The 27,329-nt window shown below is 44.8% G+C and overlaps 1 protein-coding gene across 1 annotated transcript in view; it reads right to left on the bottom strand.

The window, feature by feature from the left end:
• Positions 1 to 9,055, bottom strand: part of LOC144942738 (calsyntenin-1-like) — a 149,577-nt gene extending 140,522 nt beyond the window's left edge. Inside the window, exon 1 of the mRNA XM_078869611.1 lies at positions 8,667 to 9,055. Within this exon, the coding sequence (XP_078725737.1) occupies positions 8,667 to 8,739 (73 nt within the window). The 5' untranslated portion in view covers positions 8,740 to 9,055. The remainder of the gene's footprint in view (positions 1 to 8,666) is intronic.
• Positions 9,056 to 27,329: the final 18,274 nt, after the last annotated feature.

The following is a 27,329-nucleotide window of genomic DNA, read 5'->3' as shown; positions in this document are numbered from 1 at the left end:
ATCACTTCCACCAGACACTCATTCAGGCCAAGTCGACCTAGGGGAGGCTCAGGCCAAGTTTAGATACCAACTGCCACCAACATTTGACACTGTGGCCAAGAACTGAACCCAGGTCACTGGGATTGCTCTGCGGTACCAAAATAACTTACAACATTGCTCCCCGCTATATATATATTTAAACACACAGTTTACATCATTCACAAGCAATGCTTATGCTCATCATAATGATGATTTATCACGCCGATATCCTAGCAGATGGGAGAGCCAACACCGGGCGAGCAGTGTAATGTTCTGGGCCCAGTGCATGTTATATGTACATGTGCTCTCTTTGCTTACGATGCATTTATTGCCGGTCACCTGTGACGAATTAGCAGCAGCGCTGAGCGGTGCACAATGCGCGTGTTTGCATTGTAATAACTCAAGCAGAGCAACTCCCAGCATCCCACACCCCACAAAAGAAGGAAATTAAATTGCTGTGCAATTTCTCCTTTGACTCATGACGCACATGGCATTTCACACAAACCAATTTCACCGGATAAATATTGAGTTTTTTTTTTATCTCAACGCGTAGGTTTGTATCGAATTGACAACTTTCGTTGGGAGACTTTGTTCCTCGCGTTACCGGCGAGCTGGGACAATAGCAGGACGACCGTTTAACAAAGCTCGTTCACGCGACAATTAAATTTGTTTGCGTTCGTCGGGCGGCGGGCAAAGCTGCCCAACGCGCGTGGTGCGAAACGACGGACGTTACGCCATACAACACGCTTTACAACTCGAGCTGATCATAATAATAACAACAATAATAATTATACGCGTGGAAGGTGCATTTCACGCGTAGATCCCAATGCGCCACATATGGAAAGCAGTAAATAAAGAGCATCATGGTGAACGGTCACAACTAGGGAGCAAAGGCCTGTTTAAAAGCGTCCATACGGAGAAGATAAGTAGTTAAATAAATAAGCTGACAATACACTTCCTCGTTCCCTCACTTATCCTTCACAAATCTGTCCCTCCACGTCGAAAATATGAAAATCATAGCACATTCCTGCATTGTTTTCAGTGCTCAACAGTGCTGTGTGCGCATTCGGTGCACTGCAAACGCCTATGTGCAAGCCACTCACAGGTAGGTGATTGCAGATAGGGAACACCGGGTAGACGTGTCTCCCTTGATGATGATGATGATGATGCTGTTTGTGTATTTGCTCCACTGGTCAGGGCAAACAGGAGTGACAGCTGCCCTTTGTTTACTTGTAAAGGTCGTGCCAACATGGGCCGATTTGCCCAATGGCTTTCCAATGAGCTCTCCCCATTGACCAGGCCCAAGTGAATGACAGCTGCTGGAATAAGAGACGTTTAAAGGAGGGGGTTATTGTGATAGTGGAGTTTGCTTGCTATTGTTTTCAGCTGCGAACTTAACGATTGGGATTTGCCAACTTCAGAGAAGAAATGAAGGGGGGAAAACACAATTCGTTTTCTTTAATAACTTCCACAATAATATCTTACGTAATAGTAATTACTTTTTACAAAATTGCACTTGTTTGAAAAAATCATTATTTGATGGATGCAAACTTATTTGTTATGCATAGACAATTGAGCAGTGCATGTTTTCCCAACCCAAGTCCACCGGCCTTTCATAACTTCACAAAATACGAAAGAGTCGTCTCGATCATGAATGTATTGAAAAGTGTTCATTTTCAAGACACTTTTAGTTTCTTTGTTTTCCCGTCGAACAAACGCGCGAAAAATGACCTTTCTTCCGTAGAAGCCGAATTATACGCAACCTGCACTTTCTGTTGCATAAGATGTTTTACATTTGATCTTTTTTTTTTAGACAGGCCCTTCTTTCTTATACATGAATCCAGACAGGCAAATATGGAAATCCTGTGCAAAACCATTACTTTACCAAGCAGGCTAGATGCCCTGAGTGAGATGTGATCTCGTGGTATAATATACAATATATCTGCAATGACATGAACATTTCTTAAACTTCAGTTAGCAACTGTCCAGTGATCGCCAGTGGTTTTTTCGTAACTTTTACAATTTTTTACTTATCTTTCACAGCTTGTTGAATATTTCTAACGCACACGGTTTTAAAATTCTATCCCAAGTGTGCCATTGGTGTCACGTTACGAGACGAAACGATCCATTCAGAACTCTCACATCCAGAAGTGCACCAACTCTGCCAGCCAACAGCTCCGTCGATGATGGTATAGAATTACGTCTGAAGTCACTTCAATCGACCTCCTTGTCTACACTAGAAGGCACACCACCTATTGTTACGTCCTGCAAAGAGCTTTGGTCAAATATCACTCGAACTGAAATAACTATCTATATATTATTATGAAGTCAACGCTCAAATGAGCATTGGGGGGCGGTGCTCAACTCCTGTTTATGTTGATGAGCCAGTGGTGGAAATTCGACAGTCCTATGGTGGGGGTAGGTCTATTTATAGGTCGAATTCCTCACCAAGTGGTACTCGTTTTAAATGACCCATCGACCAGGATTTGAACTTGCAAACCTTGCGATTGCGAGCCACATGCTCCGTCGCTGAGCCACCTGGACGGATACCCACACAGTAGAGGGGCACACCTTTTAAAATCCTTTATATTAAGTTCACTTGCTTGCGCGCTTACGACCGTGCAAATCTTTCGGTCGTTTTTTAACCCACTTCCCGTGATCCAATGGAGCTGACATTTTGCACACAGACTCGTTGTGCGTGACAATTTATTTTCGTGAAAACAAATTTCCAACATTTTCCACTTCTTAGGAAGAAAAAAAAATTCATATTTAATTTAAAATACCAATGTGATAAAAATGAAACTCTTACTCAAGAAAAACAGAAATGAATAATAAAATAAAACCGATGCCACGCATATAGAGGATTTATAGTGAAAAACTTTGTTTTTACGGGTTAATTTTTACATGCCCTGCAAGGATTATTCATCATATGTTTACGAAAATGAACTGTATACCTATTGCACGTGTGCTGTATAATGTTTACTTAAAAGCAATCAGTATGAAGCAACACTGGTTTGCAATAGTTGTCTTAAGCCCCGTTGGAAAAACTTTTTTTTAAATCGGCAGTTCTGGAGGTGGCTGGGGGGGGGTCCGAGACAAAGCCAGCGCCGTTGAGATCCTCTGGAGTTCTCATCCAGATTTCAGACACCTGTGATTCAACCAGTCTGTTGTGTGTAAGACACTGAGAGAGTCTCAGCCCCGTGGGCAATGGACTGCGCACACACAAAATCCATAATTATGAATTAGATTTTTTTTTGCTTAATTTATTCGCAAATCCACTTACGATAATTAAAATTTAAATACGGCATTTCATCATCATCACCACCACCAATGCCCACGTCGTTGATAATGATCAATCCTCATGTTGACACCCGCGCTTTGTGTTGTTCCAGTACTTAATTAAAAATTATAACCTAACATTTAACAACTGTGATGGGGCTGTAAGGAACGTCATTGCGCGAGTGTGCAGGTGGACATCAACATCCTTTCAGTATGTTCCATTCCTCCCCGACCTCCCAAAGGTGTGCTAAATATATATATCTTTAACATAGCCAATGTTGTTTTTCACAAGGGCCGTCTTACTCGCGCCTGGCAAGTAATACGAGCTGAATAAATACGTGGCACAGGTAGCACGGCCTCCACAATCTTGGATGTTTGTTGAACTTCTTTCACACCATACGTAGCCAACCGTGCTAAATCGGAGGTGTGGGGGAAGGACAACAAACTAAACACACAAAGGCATCCCGTGGCACAGATCATGAGCATGTGGATTTTGTCGCTTCCAAAACGTATGGCCCATGAGGAGCGTAACAACAATTCAGTAATCAGTTGAGTAATATACAAGGCTCACGATACATGCATTCAATCGCATGTGTAAGAATCTACGTGTGTTTTTAAGGTATGCAAAGTATATGGAAATTATGTGGCGAGGTGTGGTGGTGCAGTGGTTAGCGAAACGCGCTACAAAGCTCGGCGATCCAAGTTCGATTCCTGGCCATGGTTAACATCAATGGGAAATTATGTTAGCCAAGACCACGATCCCACACTGACCAGCATGGGGAAGTATGGCCTAAAAAACACTCATGATGGGCAGGGCATGGGCCTCCGTCATTTAGCTTCTGGGGATGACCAAGGCTTCAAATGTTACGCTTAAGCTTATGGAATAAAACAACTATACAAGTCAGAATACAAATCCAGGGAAATATACAAATGAGACCACAATATTATTATGAGACCACAATAATAAAATCATTCGAATCGTGACAGTTGATCTAATCGCCAAGGGAGTGAATCATCAGACCCCTCATGACTGGCTTAAGCTTTATACAACCTCATTCCAAGTTCTAGATTTGAAGCTTTCGTGACTGCAAGGATTCATATTCTTAGGTTTTTTCGGTAAAGTCACGTAGGTAAAACATTTAAATTAATAAAAGTAAAATAAAATAAAAATCACGACGTTTCGGAGGCAACACAAGCTTCCGTCTTCAGGTGGAACCGTCACAGCCACGACAGCTGTATCAAGTAAATGAGAGATTGCAGGAGCTACCACTCCGTTTATATAATGTTTGGAGAGGGCGGAAGGGCCAAGTACAGCACACTTTTTATTCATTTATTTTATTTTACTTTTATTAATTTTAATGTTTTTACCTACGTGACTTTACCGAAAAAACCTAAGAATAATACTCATTCCAAGTGCCTGCCTGCTTGGCTGTTCTGTTAGCCATGTCTCAACATGAATGCCACTCAACCAGCAATGCAAATGTATCTCTTTTTTTTTACAAACGCACACCATTGCCTGGACTTGCGGATCGCTAAAGGCTAAGGCGCGTACGTTATAATCCTCGTCACTTGTTCTGTAGGGGCGTACACACACGCACGCGCGACGCACGCTACGAAAATTCCCGTGTCGGTAACACCGGAGACATTACAAGGTAGAGGGCACTTAACAAAAAAAAGAAGCGTTTAACAGTTACTCATGTCTCAAGTCTACGGGATTTCCTGTTCAAATGAGAATCGAGGCGGTTCTCATCTCCGGTTCACAGTCCTGAAACGGCGGTGGAAATTCCACATTCCAATGGCGGGGCGAGTCTCTCAACAGGACAAAGGTGGCGAGGTGTTAACTACCTCGCCTGGTATGCAGCAGGAGGAGGCAGTGGGTTCGATTCCGACCCCGACGTCTGTTGTATATTTGGAGTTTGCGTGTCTATCTCGCCGTAGTGTGGACTTTTCTCAGGGTCCTCCGGTTTTCCCTCGCCACATTTAGAAACGTGCATTTAGAGTATTTGGCTGCTATACATTTCCACGCGATGATGAGCCACTCTTAGTGGAGCTATCATTCGTGGCCAGGTCGCTTCTGCAAAAAAGAGCTGTTTAGCTCAGTGGGTCTCGCCTGGTAAAAAATGTTTTTTTTACTTAACTTTCGTGATTTCAGGAATTCATATTCTTTGGTTCGTTCGGTAAAGTCACGTAGATAGAAAAATAATAATAAATAAAGTGAATAAAAATTATAAAATATATACTGTTGCCTGGTTCTTAATCGGAGTGAATGTACTGTCAGTCTATAATGTAGACTGTAGCCTGGTTATTAATAATATCATTTTTATTTTCATTCACTTTATTTATAATGTTTCTGTCTACGTGACTTCACCGAAAGAACCAAAGAATATAAAAATTGTTGTAGTTTAATTTTCTGTTGACCCCCCCCTCCCCCAAGTGACATTAATTGTGTTGGCACCAGGAGGGATGATGGTTCGAGTGAACTTCCCCAACGGGCATTTGAACTCGCAAACCTTCCGAATGTGCTACTCGCTCTACCGCTGAGCCTCCAGGCACATGTATACTGGCCATCAGAGTGCGGAGTGTTATTACTCGTATGCAATGACACGGCCTCCCATGGATCACGTAACACGTGGAAGGATTACCAAACACACCCTTGCAACTGGGCCGTGTCGCAGAGGCTACAATGGACGCGCGTAGCAGAAAATATCAACAAAATATCAACACCACCATTTCCACCTGCAGTGAAAAGAGAAAACCCCGAGCATTGGGTGTTTTAACTGGGGCCAAAGAAAGCTACGGCACTAACAACAGGGGGCGGTGGGGGGGCATTGTCAGTGAATGAATGGCACAACATCGTGGAGCATGACACGAACCACAGGGCGTACACAAGAGAGGCACATGCATGGAAAATAAATACAGTACCGCATGAGCATATGGACCACGCGAGCACACGACGGCAGGGTGACAAAGATAGACAAACCTCTCTGGAGGATATGCGGAACATCGCAAATGGTTTATCCCTACACGCTCGCGATGACATCGCGATGCAGAAAAGACGAACAACATGGATGAGACGCGGCAATATGCAGATTAATGGCATCATTCAAACGGCTAAGAAACGACATGGCTGGAAGAAGGGATGATGGTCAAAGATTCATGACGGAGTCGCAGCGAAGGAACGGAACGCGCAGTTGTGGTGCCTGGGTTCGATGCGTCGCAGGTTCGTGCGAGATGACGACGGCTTAGGGTGGCGTTCATCCAGCAGTGGTTTATACCACAGCTGATGATGATACAGCATTAATTGGGATAGTGATGGCGCAGTGGGTAGCACACTGCGGTATAAAGCCAGCCAGCTACCTGAACTTGATTCCAAGCCACGGCCAACATCAGTGGTGAGTCATATCCTAACTGGTGCTGGTCGCTTCCCCCCGCAATTACTAACCCATACCGACCTGCGTGCCTAATGAAGCAAGGTCATACAACCCACATGGCCAACAAGGTGTGTGGCAGGCCTTCATCCAGCAGTGGATTGATCGTGGCCATTGATGACGACGATGGTGACGATGACACGCATCCTGTGAAAGATGCTTTCTGGCACGAGATAATAATACCATACACGTGCTGTAGTAATAACGACAATCGCGCAAAGGTGATCGCAGCGAGAGAGTGTGCGTGTGTGTGAAGCGAGCCAGGCACACACAGTTTGGTACAGCAGAGGCATGCACGGAGCAAGGACGATCAAGGGACGCAATGAGTCGAGGTTGGCCAGGCAACTCGGGGGGGTGGGTGGGATGGAGAGAGACGGATCGAGAGTGGTGGGCGGGCTGAATTGGTCCAACCCGCACTGGCACAAAGCAAAGCCATTGAGCTATTGTGTCTCGAGGACATCCTAATCCGTGAACAAAGGATTCCAGCACATCTCTTTCTCTCTCTTTTTTGTCCAACGTCACCATCTGCACATTGGGTTCGTTGCTATACCGTTTAAAAAAAAGCGGAGCTCGTTGGTTGCACACAGCGAACATTTTTTTATGTTTTGGAAACGTGGGGAAATATAGGAATGCATTACAGCATTCCCAGCAAGTATGTACACTTCTTACGCATATACATTCGTCGTCTGGTTGAGGTTGGATTACATTGATTATTAATGCGGCTCAATGTCCTTGAAAAGGATGGGGAAACCAGAAATCAATTTTCCGTATTTTTTTTACAGTGGCTTATAATAAAATAAAATCACGATTTATTCTGTAATATTGCAGAATCGGCAATCAGTTACGTTACCACGAACGCTATACACAAAATGTAGTGCGTGTGTCTCGTTATGCGCACTCATGTACTTGGGGGTTTTGAAGGCGAAATGCAACGCGAAAGGAATCGACAATAAACATTCGCTGCAATTTAAATTCTAAACGACCGTTTTACACGCGTCACTAAATCAACGCCGCGTACTGCCAAACAGGCACTCAGATTTACATCTCGCGAGCGCAAGCATCGCACATTTGCACGCAGCGATGTTGATAATTATGAAACAGTGAATTGTTTGTTATTGGGGGTCGGGGTGAATTTCCACGTTAGTGGTTTGTACGCGAACGCAATCGGCATTGTCGCGATGCTGGAAAGGATATACAAAAAAACATCAACACGCACAATGTTTAGCCCAGTTGTACCCCCATCACGTTTGAATGGGGCTAGGAGGAGGGAGATGGGGGTCACATTGTGCTCGCCTCAATTCCACAGGGACTTTAATTGTCCAGCGCATTCAAGCACATCAAGGGCAGATATGAATTACAGCGGGTTCCCCACCTCTCAGTTCGGACAGCGAAAGATTTCGTAGCATCAATCAAACATTTACTACCAATGCTCCTTCCCATTGCTGATAAAACGACCATCGCTTTGATTCTATTTTTCTCATACTACGGTAATTATTAGTCGTAGTAGTCTAGCAAGATCACCAAAGAGATGAAGCGATGAAATCAGTCGATGCGCAAGTGCTTTGATGGATTTACTGTACACCGTCAATAACCTCGCAGCGTCGTGCGAGGCTGCAACGGCTTGGAGAGGCCTTCATCCAGCAGTGGAACGACCATGGCAGCCGATGGTCATGACGATGACCAGCACTCTAGTGCCCGTTTGATCAGTTGCGACCGGAACGCGGCTATGAATCGTCTGCCAATGAATTAAACAGGGCTGTGGTTAAATCCCCTCTCGCTGGGATGACGCACGGACCGCACATCACACCCGCGTACAGCAATCAACAAGCCGAACGAGAAAGCGCCTTCATCATCATCATCCTCATCATCCTCGCGCAAGGCACCAACACACGATCTCTCTCTCTCTCGCTCTCATCCCTACTGCCGATAAGCTCCCCTTACCCTTTCTGGCGCTGGTTACGCAGAAGAGGCAAGCCAGCACGATGCCCAGCGCAGCTCGCCGGCACGGACTCATGCTGGAGCAAGAAGGGTCTTGTCACGAATCACCTTCTTTTAAAAATTTAAACGATTGGAGGAGGGGGAGATAGAGGGGGGGGGGGTGCAAGCACCGTTCTCCCGGAGAAATCACTGGACGATATAATAATACAAAAAATAAGAACGCGCTCCAGTCGCAAGCAACGCCAGCCGCGGAGAATGTCGAGATGCGTCGCGGTGGCGTGAGAGAAGAGCTGTGGGCTGGCGTCTTAACGCCGTGGGATTCAGGCGTAAGAGAGGAGTCGTGGGGGTGGGGAGGTAGAAGAGCGCGGTCGTGTTGCCTGCCAACCAATAGCAGTGGCTGGGGGGTGGGTGGTTTTATTCACGGAGCTCTCAACACGCGAGCCGACGTCACACAGCGGGCTCCTGTGTGTGCGCGCGTGGGCTGTGCGGTGGCGTCAGGAGGCAAATGCGAGCGGCCGTTCTCACAACCCCCCCCCACCCCAACTACAACTCCCCCATGCATTTCGAGAAAGTGATGCAATGCATTCGTGCATTGACGGGACTTTCGTTTCATGATTTTTGGAGGGATTTTTTTTATGGGACGTTTTTGGGGGGATTTTTTTTTCCTTTGTTGTTGAGGGGAAGGGCCAGGGGGAGAGACAGGGGTCGAAAGATAAACAAGTATAACCCGTAAAAACAAAGTTTTTCACTATAAATCCATTATATGCGTGGCGGCTAGAGTCCTCTCGTCCTCTGGCTTGAGATGGCTGCCACCTATGGGTCAGATGATTGCATGGCAGCATTAAGCAATTGGTAATTAAATATAATATTTTTGTCCTAAAAAGTGTAAAATTTTGGAAAAAAAATGTTCACGAACATTAATTGTCACGCACAACGAGTCTGTGTGGAAAATGTCAGCTCGATTGTATCACGGGAAGTGGGTTAAAAAACGACCGAAAGATTTGCACGGCCCTAAGCAAGCAAGCAAGTGAACTTAATATAAAGGATTTAAAAAGCGAATTCCAGGGAGCAAATGCGAGGCGACCAATGGGCTCAAAGTACTGCAGTTTGGCACGAAACTGCAATTAAATTTGAGAAAAGCGTTTTTTGGACGATAAGGAAGTGAAACGCAAATTAGTCATGATTAAACTGCACATGTACGGGGAAAATAAGAAATGGATTTTTTTCTTCACATTAAATACAAATGCATCGGTAGGACCACCCGCTTGCAAATGTGCGCGTATTATTCACTACTGAACGGTACTTATTATTTGTGGGTAAAAGAGTGGGGGGATAGTGGGGGGGGGGGGTAACAGAAATTAATTAACCACTTAAATTCTAGCTATAAATGTGTTTTTTTACCATGTATTTAAGTATAAACCCTTTAAGCAAAACACATTTACGGCGGAAAAATAAAACATTAGGCCTACAATGCAATCCTGATGCAGAGTTTACAATCACCGTTACAGTATTACGTTACAATGTCTAACCAATTGGTAATTAGTAGGCACATTTTCATCATCATCTTTAAGTCGTGGTCAATCCCACTCCCAGATGGAGAGACCTTTTTTTTTTAAAGCTGAGAAAATGAAAGAAAGCAAGAGAGATTAACGTGCAATGTCCCATGGTCACCTTCCTTATTGAACCTGGAAGAGAGTATCCACCCTAGATTTGAAGCTTTCGTGACTGCAATGATTCATACTCTTAGTTCTTTCGGTAAAGTCACGTAGGTAAAAAATGAAATTAAAATTAATAAAAATAAAATTATAAAAATCACGACGTTTCGGAGGCAACACAAGTCTCCGTCATCAGGTGGGACCGTCACAGCTTGATGCAGCAAATCTGGCTGTGACGGTCCCACCTGATGACGGAGACCTGTGTTGCCTCCGAAACATCGTGATTTTATTGTTTTATTTTAATTAATTTTAATTTCATTTTTTACCTACGTGACTTTACCGAAAGAACTAAGAGTATAAGTATCCACCCTGTTGGCTGTGTCTCCGTGTTTATGTTTAGCCATGACCATCCTGAAAAAACAGGCTTCTCAAGTCACAATAAGCTCTTCGACTTCGTCGTCGTCGTCATCATCAGCCACGATCAATGTACTTCCATGCGAGGTCTTCCTAAGCCGTCGCTATTCATGCGGAGGATCTTATATTATAATCCCTCCATCTCATTCATGTGTTTCCTCAGGACCCTTCCCGATCTTAAGTAAAAAAAAAGGCAATGCATTGTATTTGTCATAATCCAGCGTACAAGTAAGTCCACGTGAGCATCACTCGTGTCCGCACATTCAAGAGGCTCATCCGTATAACAATGTAGTAACCCTACACTCTCAAATCGTATTCGAGTGCGCAAATAGGGCAATTGTTGTGTACGTAAGTAGTTCGGCGGTGTAGTTACCCTGGCAAAAGCCGCTGTGAAGTCAAATCCGCCTTCAAACCCCGTACTGGCTTAGCTTGAAGTCTCAAGTAGCTCGCTCTCACGACCGGCATGGTTGTAGGGAGGCCCCTCATCCAGAAGTGGATTCGTAATACTATTTTACATTCGTGAGGCTCATTTCATCAGTAGACCCCCAAATTTCGCCTCGTGGTGTGGAAAGCAGAAACGAAACAGAGAACCTGCAAAGGGTAAACGGCCAGTACGATGTGGAGGGGGGCCTTAAAGGCCAGTTTTAAAGAGGTTGGTTTTCAAGACAGATGTAAATATAGCTTGACCAAGAGAGCGGTACGTGTGAAAACTGTAGTTAGCTTTAGGCTTAAAGGGCTTTTTTTTTAGGTCAATGGGATTTTTTTCATTGCTCAATCCATTTCGATATGTCCTCTCCTCGCTTTGGCAGTCTATTATTAATTTACGATTGCCTTATTACATCGGCGTCCAATTTTAAACACGCGGAAACGTCACAGCCACTTGGTCTAAATATAGTTTCGTAAATAAGTAAAACAAATATGACCAGAGAAATGCGATACTGTTTCGGGAGGACGCGACCTACCGGATTGTGCGGAAAACCCGCAATGACCGGCGTGGGGAAGTATGGTCAAATATCCCCCTCACAACCGAATCCGCATGGGGAGGTCTTCATCCAGCTGTGTATTGACAAAGGTTTCTGGGTGATTTATAATTATGTTTTTAATTAGTTAATGCTACACAAATATGTCAAATTTACACTATAATTTGCCTCTGGAGTTATATGTTAGATTATGTAAAGTAGATTCTAGATTTGAAGCTTTCGTGACTGCAAGGATTCATATTCTTAGGTTTTTTGGTAAAGTCACTTGATACAGCAATCGTGCTGTGACGGTTCCACCTGAAGACAGAAGCTTGTGTTGCCTCCGAAACGTCGTGATTTTTATTTTTTTATTTTACTTTTATTAATTTTAATTAAAACATTTTACCTACGTGACTTTACCGAAAAAAACCTAAGAATATGTAAAGTAGATGTCGTAGGATTTAAGAAATACAAAGTTGAGGGTAAAATACACGAAATGCAATAAACAAACGTATTCAAAAATGTACAACCTTATTATAAATTGAATGGTCTATATAGTCTAAGAACTAATTTAGAACGACCCTCACACACAATAATGATATTGTGTATCAATAACAATGTGTATTGGAATTGAGAATTTACAGCCTATATAAATCCACTGCTGGAGACTTCCTCACGCTGTGTTAATCATGTAGATATGACCATACTTCATCACCATGGCCAGAGGAGATATCACACACCACAGATGTTAGCCGTGGACGGCAATTGAATTCAGGTCGCAGGATTCATAATGCAGTGCGCTTAATCACTGCAATATCTCTCCACGAAAAAAAATTATCATATCATCAGCTATTAGAAATCCACTGCTGAATGAAAGCCTCAACAAACGGTCATCTCGCACGGTTCTGCGATGCAACGACCAGGTGGGAAGCCATTGGAGCTAAGCACATTTAAATCTGGATTTTTTTGGTTTGTTGTCCTCTGCCCGCACCTCCAATATAGCACGGTTGGCTGCGTGCGGTAGTGCAAGAAGTTCAACACACATGCAACGGGGAAAACGAGTGAATCTCATCGCTCCACATCTTCAGCGAACGTCCTCTCCGGGACGCGTCCACATTCTCTCGGTCATTATTCTTGACCGCTGGTCATCGTCCCGTCTCATCATGACGTGTCCTGCCCAAGCCCAACTTGTCTGAACATGGCTTGAATGATGAGGCCACTAACCTGCGTATGTTCTCTCATCCACGCGTTCCTCGTCTCTCTCTCTCAATGTAATCGCAAGCGCGCAATGTTCCCAATATCCTCTCGAGAGGGTTGTGTCTATCTTTGTCCGCCTCCCGTGTGTCTGCCGTGGTCCACGTGGAACTGCGGCACTGTATATTTTTTCCATGCATTGTTCTCTTTTATACTCTTTGGTTCTTTCGGTAAAGTCACGTAGATGAAAAAAAAAAAAATTGTTGTTGCGATCGAAACGTCGTGATCTATTATTTTAATTTTATTTATTTTTTATTTTCCATCTACGTGAATTCTCCGAAAGAACCAGAGTATGAATTAATGCCGTCACGAAAGCCTCAAATCAAGATATTGCTCTTATATGTAGGCCCTGCGTTGCTTATTGCATGATGCATGATGTTGTGCCATTCATTTCACTGACGATGCCCCGCTCTGGTCAACGCTGTGGCGTTGCTCCCAGTTAACACACCCGACATTGGCAGACGATATTAATTTCAAGTGCAAGTGGATATGTTGATATTTTGTTTCTATTTTAGATTAGAACGGGTCATTGACGTGCTTGACACACGCGTGACATTTTTTGGCTGTCAGTCCGTCATTATTCTGGGTCATCCCTTCTAGCCACGTATTGTCAAGATCCCACACTTGTATTTACAATTTTGAATGGTGCCATTAACCGACGTATGTTCCTCTGATGAAGTGTTCTGATTCCCACTAAACGCCATTCACAATGGGGAAAAAACAACGAAGCGAGCCAAATTTCCGACGCTGGGAAATTTTTATGCAGAAACCAGTTTCGTAGAAAGCCAAATGTGGAACGAAGCGGCAGTAAAAGAACACAAATAAGATAAGCCAGGGCCCCCCCATCTATCCATCCCGCGGCACATCCGAGTCTGTGCACACGTGGATTTTAACCACGTGACCTCAACCGCTTCTGTATTCAAGTTGCGCAACAGGAGGGGGGGGGGGCGGTCACAGCTTCATTCACTTTGTGTAATGGATCAGCTAATTAACCGAGACACTTCAATGCGGCTTAAGCCACTGCCAATAATTGTGAAGTACAGTTGATACGGCTGCGACACCGGCGCGCCTTACCTTTTCACTCGGCAGACACGGGGCAAAGCTTGCTCAATGCTCTTACACAGTCCACATCACTCCCCATTTGTCGACAAGTGCTGGAAACCAAGCGGCCAACTCGCCAGAATTGGGAATGACGTCGCACGCCTGATTGGCTCGAGCTCACAAATAAATGTTTAATTGACATCACAGACAATCAATCAGCAATCGGCGGGCGTGGGGGAGGGGGGGGGAGCTACGTTTCCAGCAGAGGATAAATAAGGTAAAGGTTGCAGCCCTGCAAGTGCTCGTTAACGCCACTTCAAAGCGCAAGGGCCTCCAGTGGAGGGACCTGTAGAGAACATATTGAACGATGGATGTGCTATGTTGAACTGTGGCGAGATGTTAACTACCTATCCTGGTATACAGGAGGTCATGGGTTCGATGCCGATCCTGACGCTTGCATATTTGGAATTTGTATGTCTCTCCACCCCGCGGTCGCGTGGATTCCTCTCCAGGGTGTCCCCCTCCACATTTCGAATCAACAACGTGTGTTTGGAGTATTTGGCTGCTATACATTTCCACGTGATAAACCACTTCATTGCGCTATCATTTGTGGACGGGTCGCTTCTGAAAAAGAGATATTTACCTGGTAAAATAAAAAAAAATAGTTGAAATCGGTTAACTTCTATTGCACCGTACGTAACCAACCGTGCTAGTCGGAGGTGGTGGAAGTAGCTACGGTTTACCGCAGCATACGCAACCTTCATCTGAACGACTAATTGGTGTTATAAATTAAAATTATAATAATTGGTGGTACAATTTATAGTGCGGGACAGACAGAGGTGGGGATAATTAAGGAACACCCACCATTGTTTTAACTGCCGCGCTGGGAAATCGAACCGGAGACATCTGAATGGAATAATTAGACTGCTAAGCATCACGCACCCCGTGGCAGCTGGGGGTATTGCAGTAAAATCCAGTTGTCCTGTACTGTTCTCCAACGCCCATGCTCCCAGCCTTCAACTTCACCACACTGACCAGAGTGGTGAAATCTTCCGGACAAATAGCGTGGGGAGGCTCTCATCCAGCAGTGCATTGACAATCTACACGTGCACACTCAATTAGCGTTCGCGCACAGCTTTGCATGAATACATAACGAGAATGAAATAACGGGGTGCCATCTTTCATACTTAGTGCTCCTGCCAAAGAACATACGGCAATCCAGAAGCATTAGTTCAATAAGTGTGGTTCTGCCGATGAAACCTATAAGGTCGAACCGGTCTAGTTTTGCTTGCTTGAACAAATGTTGCTTGATAAAATTGGACTGGAAATCAAAGAAATCGGCTGATGGACTAAAATACCGTAATAGGGTCAGTCGGGGTCCAAATTTGGATCATTTGAAAATTTACCGCAAATTATTAAAATGGGATTCATGGAAATATCAATCATTGCACTCTACTGCCAGACGAATGCCCCAGGGCAATCTTGAACACGAGACGATCCGGTTCCCTTGAGTTCTCGTCTGCTTTAACTAAATACAGTTAATAGGTCAAATGCGGAGAAAGAACGGTGTTCTGCTTATATATACCGTTCATAATCGATTATCCGGCTTGCGATTATTAACGTTATCCGGTGGTCCCGGGCCGATCCGACGAAACCGCTCCAGTTCGGCGATAGGCTGACACCACGTGTGTTACACAAAAAGTAGCTCCGCTTGATTTCAGTGTTAAATATTATATGCAGCACATTATACACTACATACAACAATGAAAATACTGTACGTATATATATACACACATCACCCCATGCAGAGTCTTCGAGACTGGGCGTGGTGAGTACGGTGCAGTAAATATGAGTAACTTTTTAAAAGTAGGATATTTATTGTCTATTCCAATGTTTATTTATGCCAATTTAATGTAGTAAACTAATTTTAAACCACTCAAAAAATGTAACACCTAAAAACAATGCAATACAATAATGTGGCAAAATAAACTATTTTAAATCATGATTATTGATTAATTATCCGGCGTTTTTGAAAATCCGGCGACCCCCCCCCCCTTGAATAATCGATTATCTACTGTGCATGCCCTTTAGAGGCAGTGGACCCGTTTTAAAGTACATTAAGGCGGAGAGGTAATTAATTATTGCTCGGCTTTTTTTTAAAAGCCTCTAATTAAATGCATTGATCCCTTCTCCTTTGTTGTGAAACTCACCCCAGATTAAACTAATTTGAAAGGAAACGAACAGACACGATACGGGAGGAGGAGGAGAATGAGGTTGGCTGTGGTGGTGATGATGAGCCGAGAGAAAGCGCACGTGCAGATTAGACAACCCCCGTTCTCTCTCGCGCACACACACGCGCACACCTGTGGAGGAAATGCATTATAATTAAAACCGCCAACGACCCCACACACACCCATACGACAAAGTCCTCAAACAGTCGCCATACGTACGAACAGCTGCTTAAGTAGAGCGAAGACGATGTGAGAGAAAACCTCGCGACACCACCCGCAGAGCAGTGACAAAGGAACCCTCCCCCCCGCCCGTCACCTCCATCCTTCCCTTGCAACAGGTGAAAATGAACAGTGAGCCCTCGAAGGAGTCCACATCTATCAGAGAGGGTCCTCGCCCATACAGCGAACATCATTTAGCTCGCAGTTCGCCAGCGCTCATTCAAGCAAGACCGACTGTGCCGATGAGACCGCTGTGCGGCGAGACCGGCCAAAGATTTTTGGCTTGCGGTGACTCCAATGCCGCTGAAAACGATGAACTCCCCGCAGAAGGACGTTGGGGAAGGATGGGTTCTGTCAAAAAGAAAAAAAACACACGTGGAATTGGTTATGCGGAGAAACAATTATTTTATTACACCCATAATCTTCACAACACCTCCGATTATCATGGTTGGTTTACAGCGTACGGTGCGAAAGAAGCTCAACACACATACGCAGCGAGACCTGGGCTTGGACTCTCGTAATGCCACTCATGAGCGGCGTGTGTGGGCAGTGGGTAGGGACTCCTCACGAGTTGGATCCTCTTAACCACGTCAATATATCTCGTCCCTCTTCTTGTGACCTGTGACTTTGGCGGGTGGTACGTGGCTAAGTGCTTCATTACCAACCCCGGCTCGACTCTTTCACTCCCTCCACCACCGACACTTGATACGGTGGCGGTCTTGTTGATACACAAACGCAGAGTCCTCCTCAGTGTGGCAGCAGCTCAGTCGACGCTCTTCCTGCGTCGCTCACACACCCTGTTAATATTCTTGGTTCGTTCGGTAAAGTCACGTAGATAAAATAAAAAATAAGAAATTTAAAAGAATACCAAAAAATGCTCATTAATAGGGATGAAGGCGCAGCGCTGCGTTTTTTTAAAAATATGTTTTACCTACGTGACTTAACCGAAAAAACCAAAGAGTATCGTTCGGTAAAGTCACGTAGATAGAAAATAAAATAAAATAAAAAATCATATATTGAAAATATTTTAAAAAAATTCTCATTAAAGCCCTGCGATCGCTTTTTCACTCCACTGCTGACGGAGGGGGGGGTGCCTTCGTTGAAGGCAAGTTCCCCGGAATGGAGAGGGGGGAGGTGATTTTGGCCTACTCTTCCGCACTAGTTCAGACGTTTTTGAAATGGTGGAGGGGGGGGGTACCCACACTTCACCCCACCAGACGCGAATTAAAGACCGCGGGGTGGACACAGGCGGTGTTCGACAGGGGGCGTTTAGGAAACTCGCCCCGGGGTTTCAACTTCCACGACGGGAGATCGAACCAGAGACATCTGGATTGCAAGTCCAATATACTAACCACGACACTATGGTAGTATGTTAACATGCATGCACCTTAAGAACATGTATATAGGGTGATCCACGAAAAGCTACCCCATTGACCACTGATATAATTCTTATCACCGCAGCTTAAGAATGATTTAATACTCAAAGCAAATCACACCGGCTATATGAAGATACCATTTTATCAGGATATTGTTAAAAGATGTCAAGTGTGTATTGAGATTTTGGGAGGCATGTCGAGACCTCGATATGAAATGCTGTGTTCTCTAGACTGTAGTGTCTTCCTATTATTTTAGTGGGGTATCTATACGTGGACCACCCTGTATTTAATTATATAAATACATAGTGTTTTTATTAGAGTACGCAATTCAGCAATTGTATTCCATTTGATTGGGGGTGATTTTTTAAATCTTACCTCTGTGAGTTATTTGCATTTTAAAACCACAATTTATCCGTAGTTTTACTTCCAAGTGTGCATTTAAGAATGGTACTGTACCAACTAACAATACAATCAATAACTTAACAGCAATGCACATTACTATGTATAGCACATAAGCAGGTCTGACTTGTGACCATCCAGCGGCCAATCAATTATAAGCAGTTATTTTTTTTTCCATCTAAAGCAATATAAACTGAGCATAATGATCCCTTAATGTGTATTAACAACCATTATAATAATTGTTTTTGTGTGTGTGTGTTTAGTTTGTTGTCCTTCCCCCGCTCCTCCGATTTAGCACGAGAGGCTACGTATGGTTCGAAAGAAGCTGAACATACATACATCAAGCTATCGTGATCTTCGTCCGGTTTCATCGACCCACCGCTGGCTGACGGCCTTCCACATGGCATGCGAATTAACACATTCCTGCGGAGGGAGCTGGTAGGAACGTTGGGTTGCTCGGTCAATGGCCAGGGTCAACGGCGGCGTAGTGTATTCCGCAAATATGCCCGACTGTGAGGGCGGGCACAAGCCGGCGTGAGTAGGTTAAACGTTGAGTTGTATAAGGGCACCACGGGGTGACCAGCCCCTCCCCACAAAGCCCCACCCAGCCCCTCCCCACCCCTCCCCACCCTCCCCTCTCCACCCAGCCCCACCCCTCCCATTTTTGGATGCACGACGGACGGACGGACACATTTCTCCCCTGTGGGCTGGTGGAACCAGGTGGTTCCTACCAGTATTATTGTGGTTTGTTTGATCACAGTTGACGCAGGTCAACGCAGGCTGGACGTGTTGGTGGGAGGGGGGGGATCACATGAAAGTGCTTTATTTGGAGATGAATTCTTAATCAAAGCAGTTGTCCGTGTGTTTATAGAACATAATACTCAACGCACGCTGTTTGTCAATGTTGTTTATGCACCATTGTCAACGCAGCATCACCGAATAATTTGTGAATGCACGTATAGGGTTGCTCATCTAATAAATGACCTGCCATCACTTGGACAGTATCATCGACGAATTTGTGATGGACCAGGCTCTTTAAACTTTTACATTTTAAACATTTTTTTATCAGTCGATCTTAGATCGGAGCAGGCAGAACATCGGTACTTCTCTGCGAATGTGAATTAAAAAAAAATACTTTGCTTTGATTGCCACAGTATGGACATCTCTACAGCAGTGTCCCTGGTAAGGTTTCAAACAACACACACACACGTGTCAAAGGCACTCAGCCTCTGTGCGCAATGCAAACAAACCCATAAACAGTTCCTGAAGCAGTGCATTGTGGTCCCCTGGTCTGCGTTGACCATCAAAATACATTTGAGCAAATGTGGCTGACTGATTAATTGTAGCAGTGATGCAGATATGGACAATTGTTTACCGGTGTTGTCCTCATTAGGACTCATCAGTGCAGTACAGTCACCACTGTTGACTGCTGTAAAGTCTGCCTCCGGGGACCATATATGTGGAGTTCTAACTTCCATATTCTCAGGTTTTTTCGGTAAAGTCACGTAGGTAAAACATTAAAAGTAATGAAAGTAAAATAAAACAAAACAAAAATAAAAATAAAATTCACGACGTTTCGGAGGCAACACAAGTCTCCGTCATCAGGTGGGACCGTCACAGCCAGATTAGCTGCATCAAGTGAAGCAATGATTCAAGATGTAATCCCTTATAAGCAAGTTGAAGGGGGGAGGAGAGGGGGGGGGAGTTCATCAGAATGTGGTAGCCAATGAATGGAACGTATCGGGAGGGGGGGGGGGGGGTGGGAGGGGGAGGGAGCCAACAAAACATTTGGCGACGGCTTGGACGCGGCTGCTGCGCACGCCAACACAATGGGCAGAAAGGGGGGAGGGGAGGTCTGATACACATGATAGAACAAAGGAACGAAAATGCCCATGTTTATACCAATGCAGGCTGAAAAATGAAGAGAGTACTGTTAAAAATAACTGGGGATGTTAACACTCGGTGAAGTAAATTAAAATAGTGCCTGTCAGATAAGATGGTCCAAAAAGTGTAATTAAGTCTTTTTTGCGTGGTTAATAACATCTTTCCAGTGATTACTGAGTTTGTACCCATCATCACGGTTGAAATTATGTCTGTGTTTGTATATTTGTATGGCTTCGTGTACAAACCTTTGATGGTAGCCAGGAGGCTTGCAGAGAACCTTGGTCTCGGAAAAGACAATTTCATGAGAGCCCGCCGAGTTGTAGCAATGATCGGCAACGGCCGAAGAATCAGTTCTGCCGTGTTTCAGATCTGACTTGTGCTCGCGGACACGATCAGCAACATGACGTTTTGTTTCTCCAATGTAGCAATCACCACAAATGCAACTCAATTTGTAGACTCCAGGATACTGTAAGTCAGGAACGACATCCTTCACAGATGGAATCAGATCACGGATTTTATGCACTGTGCTGAATCGGACTTGGATCTTATGTTTGTTTAGAATTTTGGAGATCTTTTTGGTCACGCCTGCTATGTATGGTAACGTGATAGTTTTGGTCGGAGTTTCATGTGGTTGTTTCTGTGTGGTGGGAGAGACAGCTTGGCGGATAGTACGGTCAGAGTATCCGTTCATCCTGAGGGCCCGATGTACATGTCTTAATTCATCAGTCAGGTGGTGTTGGTCAGAAATGCCATGGGCTGATCTGACCAACACCACCTGACTGATGAATTAAGACATGTACATCGGGCCCTCAGGATGAACGGATACTCTGACCGTACTATCCGCCAAGCTGTCTCTCCCACCACACAGAAACAACCACATGAAACTCCGACCAAAACTATCACGTTACCATACATAGCAGGCGTGACCAAAAAGATCTCCAAAATTCTAAACAAACATAAGATCCAAGTCCGATTCAGCACAGTGCATAAAATCCGTGATCTGATTCCATCTGTGAAGGATGTCGTTCCTGACTTACAGTATCCTGGAGTCTACAAATTGAGTTGCATTTGTGGTGATTGCTACATTGGAGAAACAAAACGTCATGTTGCTGATCGTGTCCGCGAGCACAAGTCAGATCTGAAACACGGCAGAACTGATTCTTCGGCCGTTGCCGATCATTGCTACAACTCGGCGGGCTTTCATGAAATTGTCTTTTCCGAGACCAAGGTTCTCTGCAAGCCTCCTGGCTACCATCAAAGGTTTGTACACGAAGCCATACAAATATACAAACACAGACATAATTTCAACCGTGATGATGGGTACAAACTCAGTAATCACTGGAAAGATGTTATTAACCACGCAAAAAAGACTTAATTACACTTTTTGGACCATCTTATCTGACAGGCACTATTTTAATTTACTTCACCGAGTGTTAACATCCCCAGTTATTTTTAACAGTACTCTCTTCATTTTTCAGCCTGCATTGGTATAAACATGGGCATTTTCGTTCCTTTGTTCTATCATGTGTATCAGACCTCCCCTCCCCCCTTTCTGCCCATTGTGTTGGCGTGCGCAGCAGCCGCGTCCAAGCCGTCGCCAAATGTTTTGTTGGCTCCCTCCCCCTCCCACCCCCCCCCCCTCCCGATACGTTCCATTCATTGGCTACCACATTCTGATGAACTCCCCCCCCCTCTCCTCCCCCCTTCAACTTGCTTATAAGGGATTACATCTTGAATCATTGCTTCACTTGATGCAGCTAATCTGGCTGTGACGGTCCCACCTGATGACGGAGACTTGTGTTGCCTCCGAAACGTCGTGAATTTTATTTTTATTTTTGTTTTGTTTTATTTTACTTTCATTACTTTTAATGTTTTACCTACGTGACTTTACCGAAAAAACCTGAGAATATGAATCATTGCAGTCACGAAAGCTTCAAATCTAGAATTCTAACTTCCACCCTATGGGCCTTGACTAATGTATGGGAACATGCAGCATCATAGTGTTGATAAGGGGTCACTTTAGGGCATCTCTCAGCTAGTTCTGTGATAACTCCTTCAGCTGGCTGTTCTCTCACATGCTGCGAGAGAATTTTAAATGAACGCTTCATATCGTGACGCCAATTAACGCATTCAGAATAAACTTGGGAGGAAAATACACAAATTGACAAATCGTTTCGATTTAAAGCAAGACGCTCTCCTCCTCCCACCCAGCTTAAAATACGCTGCCAATCTTAGCAGTGTTCATTAGGACGCTGTCTTTCAGACAGCTGTGTTCTTCACCCGAGGACGGCTGCTTGCGTTGTGGCCGAAACGTTGTGAGAATTAAATTTTCTTACGTTTTATTTTTTATTATTTTATTATTTCCCTTCTACGTGACTTTACCGAAAGAACCAAAAATATGACAAATCGTTGTTTACATTTTTTATAATTATTCCATATATGTTTTTATCATCGCTGCGTTCTCTTTATAAACAATCATACCAGACTGGCCCCTTTTTTGTTTTTCACAATCTTAAAATGAGAAACTCGTGTCTTTTAAATCAAAGTCAAGATGACATTCCGGCTGTTACTTACTGAATAGTTCATGCTGCATCGTGCGAGCTCGGGTGCGCTAGTGATTATGTTGGCTTCTTGTGCAGGGAGAAGGGGTACAATTTAGCATTTTTACCAATCAAGTCCCAATTGTGCCGCCGGCGTCTGGGGCACCAAGCAAAGTGTTCCTTGTGAATGCCTTAAATGAAGCAAATCCTCACATTCTGAGTTGTGAACTCAGCGGTGACATCATCGTTTTTTCTTCTTCTTCCAACAGAGCTCCCTTGAGCTGTGTGGACGGAGGGAGGGGTTCGCTTCGAGCACGCCCATTAAATAAACTCGGGTTGGTGTTGCCAAATCGTTAACGTTGTAAGGTCGCCAAATGGACCTTAAAATATCGCTGGACAGGTCTATAAAAAAAAACTGTTAACTATTTTTTATTTCACGAGGTAAGGCCCATTGAGCTATATAGCCCTTTTTCAGAAGCTACCTGGCCACAAATGATAGCTAAACGAAGTGGCTTATCGTCGTGTGGAAATATATAGCGGCCAAATATTCTAAACTCAGGTTTGTAAACGTGGAGGGAAAAACCGGAGGACCCCGAGAAAAATCCACGGCGAGAACATGCAAAAACTACAAATATAAGGCGTCGGGGTCTGGATCGAACCCACGTCCTCCTGTATAAAAGACGAGGTAGTTAACATCTCGCCACCGCGGTCTCATGAAGGTTTCAAAAAATGTCACCAGAAAATTGAGCACATTATACCAGCAAGCGAGCGAGTGGCTCGCAATCGGAAGGTTGCGAGTTGAAATCTCAGTTGGGGAGGGGGTTGAATTGATTCAGCTCATCATCTCTGCGGGGTCGATGAAAATGAATACCACTTTGTGGGTGTAGTCAACAGCGGTTGTCCTGTTGAGAGACTCGCTACCAGCCATTGGAATTTGGAATTTCCACCACCGTGTACAGGAGCTAAGAACAGCCTCAGTGCTCATTTGAGCAGGAAATCACGTTTGGCTCATTTAAACAAAATTAAGTGCTACAGTATTCTGAAACATAAGTTTGCAATCGCATTATATCATGGTCCCAGAAAGTCTCTAGATTTTGTCGCTTTGACAAAATGCTGTGGCTAAGTTGGCAACGATGACTGGGGGTGGTGTAAATATTCAGCCGCTCCCCCCCCTCCCCCAGCAATTCGCGAACGATCACGATTGAGGGCCACTTTTCACGAGTAAATTCTTAACTTATTAGTGAATGATTAACACATTTTCCACTTAATAATAATAATCATTTACCATTCTTTGTCCATCTACTGCTGGATGAAAGTCACCCAACGTTGTGTTGTTGGTCATGGAGTTTTTTTTTTACCATACATCACAATACTGGTCAGTATAGGTTGGTGGAGAAAGGCTAGATCCAAGACCAGTTCAAGTATCATTCTCCACTGACATCAGCCACGGTCAGAAATCGAACTCAGGTCACTGGGTTAACCGCTGTGCCACCTTCTCCATTCATACATACATACGAATCAAATGTAACCGATGGTTACACGTGCAATTCAACGCATGCATCATGTGCTCGAGAGTAGACATTAATTCATGAATTGACGCATCATTTCTCACCTAGAATAAACCCCAACAGCTAGGCCTGGCCGATATTAACAATGGAGTTGTTCTGTGTGTGTGTGAAGTTATTGATGACCAAGCCTGACACCGTCAAATCCAATACTCAAGGGATCCTTTAGAGCAGGTGGCAGCCCGGGATTCTAAAAAACATCGCATCAGCAATGTTCACTCCCTGCCTTGATTTGGACAAAGCGTTGAGCTCAGCAGCATTAGCGAGTGAGCCATCCAGATCAGTGGCACGGCTAATGAGCGTGCAGGTGGTGCAACTGCCCTCGGGCCCATGTGCCTCAAGAGGCAACACCAGGTGCCTGGGCAGAGGGACATTGGACTGGCGCGATGGGTCCCATTTCATTGCCTGCGACCTGGCTCACGCCAACGTCTACGTAACCGCACGGAGGCCTCGCGAGAATATGATTCGTAGTTTGTGTCAAAGCACACGTGCAACGTGCATTTTCACGAGTACAATATACAACTCGCAACCGTAAGCTCTATATTTTAATCAGCGGGGGTGGAGTGCGATGTCCCACGCTGCTTTGTGTTCGAGGGCACGTCTCGCCCGAACACATTTTGTTACCTCCGGTCTCCAAGAACCAGCCCAGCCGGTTTAACACCCCGACAAAGGGCCGCAGAGCAATCGATATCCTTGTAGCCTGCAGTGGCATTGCTGGAGCTTTTAGAAAGTTGGAGCTGAAACTTTTGTCGTAATCTATATCAGCTGCAGTTGATGAATGGATTTCGACAGTACTCGTACTCGCTTCCACAGCAATTTCAAACAGTGGACTTGCAAAAAAAAAGAAATCCGTTACAGAATTGGCCCAGCGGTTGCGTATCCGCCTTTTGCTACAGAGGTTCACGACTTCGAATCCTATTGGCCCCCGATGGTTGTCACTTCGGGTGTAACTCGCCGACATTATAACCACGCTCCGTCTGCTTCGCTAGTTAAAGACCCCCCGTTATCAATTCGCAATAGTTGTGGGCATTGTGTGCTGGCGTCATGGTCCAAATTTGCTGAATTCGAAAATTATCCGCAAAATGTACTAAACTCGGACTATAAATAGCAATCATTGCCCCCTCCTGGCAGACTAATGCCCCAGGTCACTCATCAAAAGTAGATTATTTGGTCTCCTGAGTGTTTCAGCTGGGTTAACAAAATAAATGTAACTTTCGAAATTGCAATATTGTTCAGCTCTGTGTCAATCCACCGTTGAATGATTGCCTCCCCACAGCATGTGAGTCAGGGGTGTTGTTTGACCATACTTGCCCTCTCTGGTTAGCGCAGGTTCGTGAAGGGGGGAGGCCAGGAGCTGTTTCAAATATCACTCGTCACTGACGTGAGACAAGATCGAATTCATCGTACACATTTCTCATGCACTACCAGCCTTGCAGGGGTACCTGCGTTCAATTCCTGTATAACGTCAGTGGCAAATGATATCTGAATCCGTGATGGACATCTCCCCCCATAACTGACCCACGCTAACCAGGGAGGTGAAGTGTGGTCAAAACCACACCCGTGACTGGCATTGTGCGGGAAGATCATCCAGCAGTTGATTAGAGCAAATTACTGCTAATTATCATTTTAACTATAGACTCTGGGACCAAGGTTTAATATTCCACTGGTGGATAACATTTCGCAAGGTTAAAGCAACCCCAGCGACACAGCGTGCGGAGGCCTTCATCCAACAGTGCAGTAACAAAGGGCTGTACAGTGCACATGATTTGAATATTATTATGATTGCTATATACGTGTAAGGCAAACGGACAATACCGAATGCCTTATTACCCGCTCTTCCCATGCGAACGCATTGTTCATGGCCCCTTTGAATGTCAGGGCGCTTAATTCGATAATGCACTCATTGTAAGAGCACAGCACCATGCTTTTGAATGGGCGGGGGGGGGCTACACTGCTACCTATTGTAAGTGCATAAGCTGGCCATGACAATGACCATTCTTCAGGGATGGGTGCCCCGGAGTTTTTAGGAGACGCAACAAGAGAGCGTGCTAAATGATGAATGACAGCAAGTCAGGTCACAACAAACTTTACATTAGCAAACCCAGAAGGAGAAGAAGTAGGCCCCTTCTTTTTTCCTGCGGAGATCTTTCTTCCATAGTCCACGCATGAGTTCATGCTTGCAGCTTCACGACGGTCTAATTTTCTTTCATGTGTGGAATGGCTGGACGGTTTTGGCACAAGTCGGCAATCAGTGTGTCGTCTGTACCAGCAGCAGCGTAGCGTGGGCCATGGTGCAAGAAATGAAATGGTATCTCCTGCTGGTCTTTCCCTCCTCCTCCCCCCTGCCCACCTCCCTCTCAACTAAAACTAAACATTTTTTTTTATATTACCAGCTAAGACCCACTGTGGCTTATCACGTGGGCATTTATAGCAGCCACATAGTGGGAACGCATTTTTCTAAATAATGTGGAAGGAAAAAAACCCATGGACCCGGAGAAAAATCCACGCAACCAATGGGGGGGAGGGGGGGAAGACACACAAACAAAGTCCAAATATACAGCAGGCGTCAGGGTCGGGATCGAATCCACGACCTCCTGCATACCGGGCGAAGTAGTTAACATCTCACCACCGCTCTCTGCCCCCCCCCGTTCCCCCCGGCATAGCCCGGCACCTGCGCCCCTCTGCACACTCGATAGCTACGCAACAGCACCCCTCCTGCCTCCCCCAATCAACACTCAACAGAGGTCAAAGTCATCATGACCGTGTTGCCAGCTGGTCACCTCTGTGTCATTAGATTTTTTTGACATCCGTTTCATAACATTCTGCACACATCCCTGGGAGCTATACTCATATATATTCAGGACTGTACTTGGGCATTATTCATAATCGCTTTTTTAGATTCGCCCACGTAATGATATACATGTTATGTGCTTGAGTATGGACAGTATAAGCACACATATGTGTTCGAGAAGAGCCTTGCCTTCTCAAGAGCTTCCTTCAAATGCTTTTAAAACGTTGCTAATGTGTGTATCTGCTTTACATGTTTACGGCGCTGCACCAGTGATGCACGTGCCCCTTCCTCGCGTTCCGCTTAGTGCTTCGAGTGGGCTGTGAGATATTCTGGCCAAG

The sequence above is a fragment of the Lampetra fluviatilis genome, chromosome 28 (assembly GCF_964198595.1).
Source record: "Lampetra fluviatilis chromosome 28, kcLamFluv1.1, whole genome shotgun sequence".
In the NCBI taxonomy this organism is placed as follows: Eukaryota; Metazoa; Chordata; class Hyperoartia; order Petromyzontiformes; family Petromyzontidae; genus Lampetra; species Lampetra fluviatilis.
This window is presented reverse-complemented; position numbering and strand designations above follow the sequence as displayed.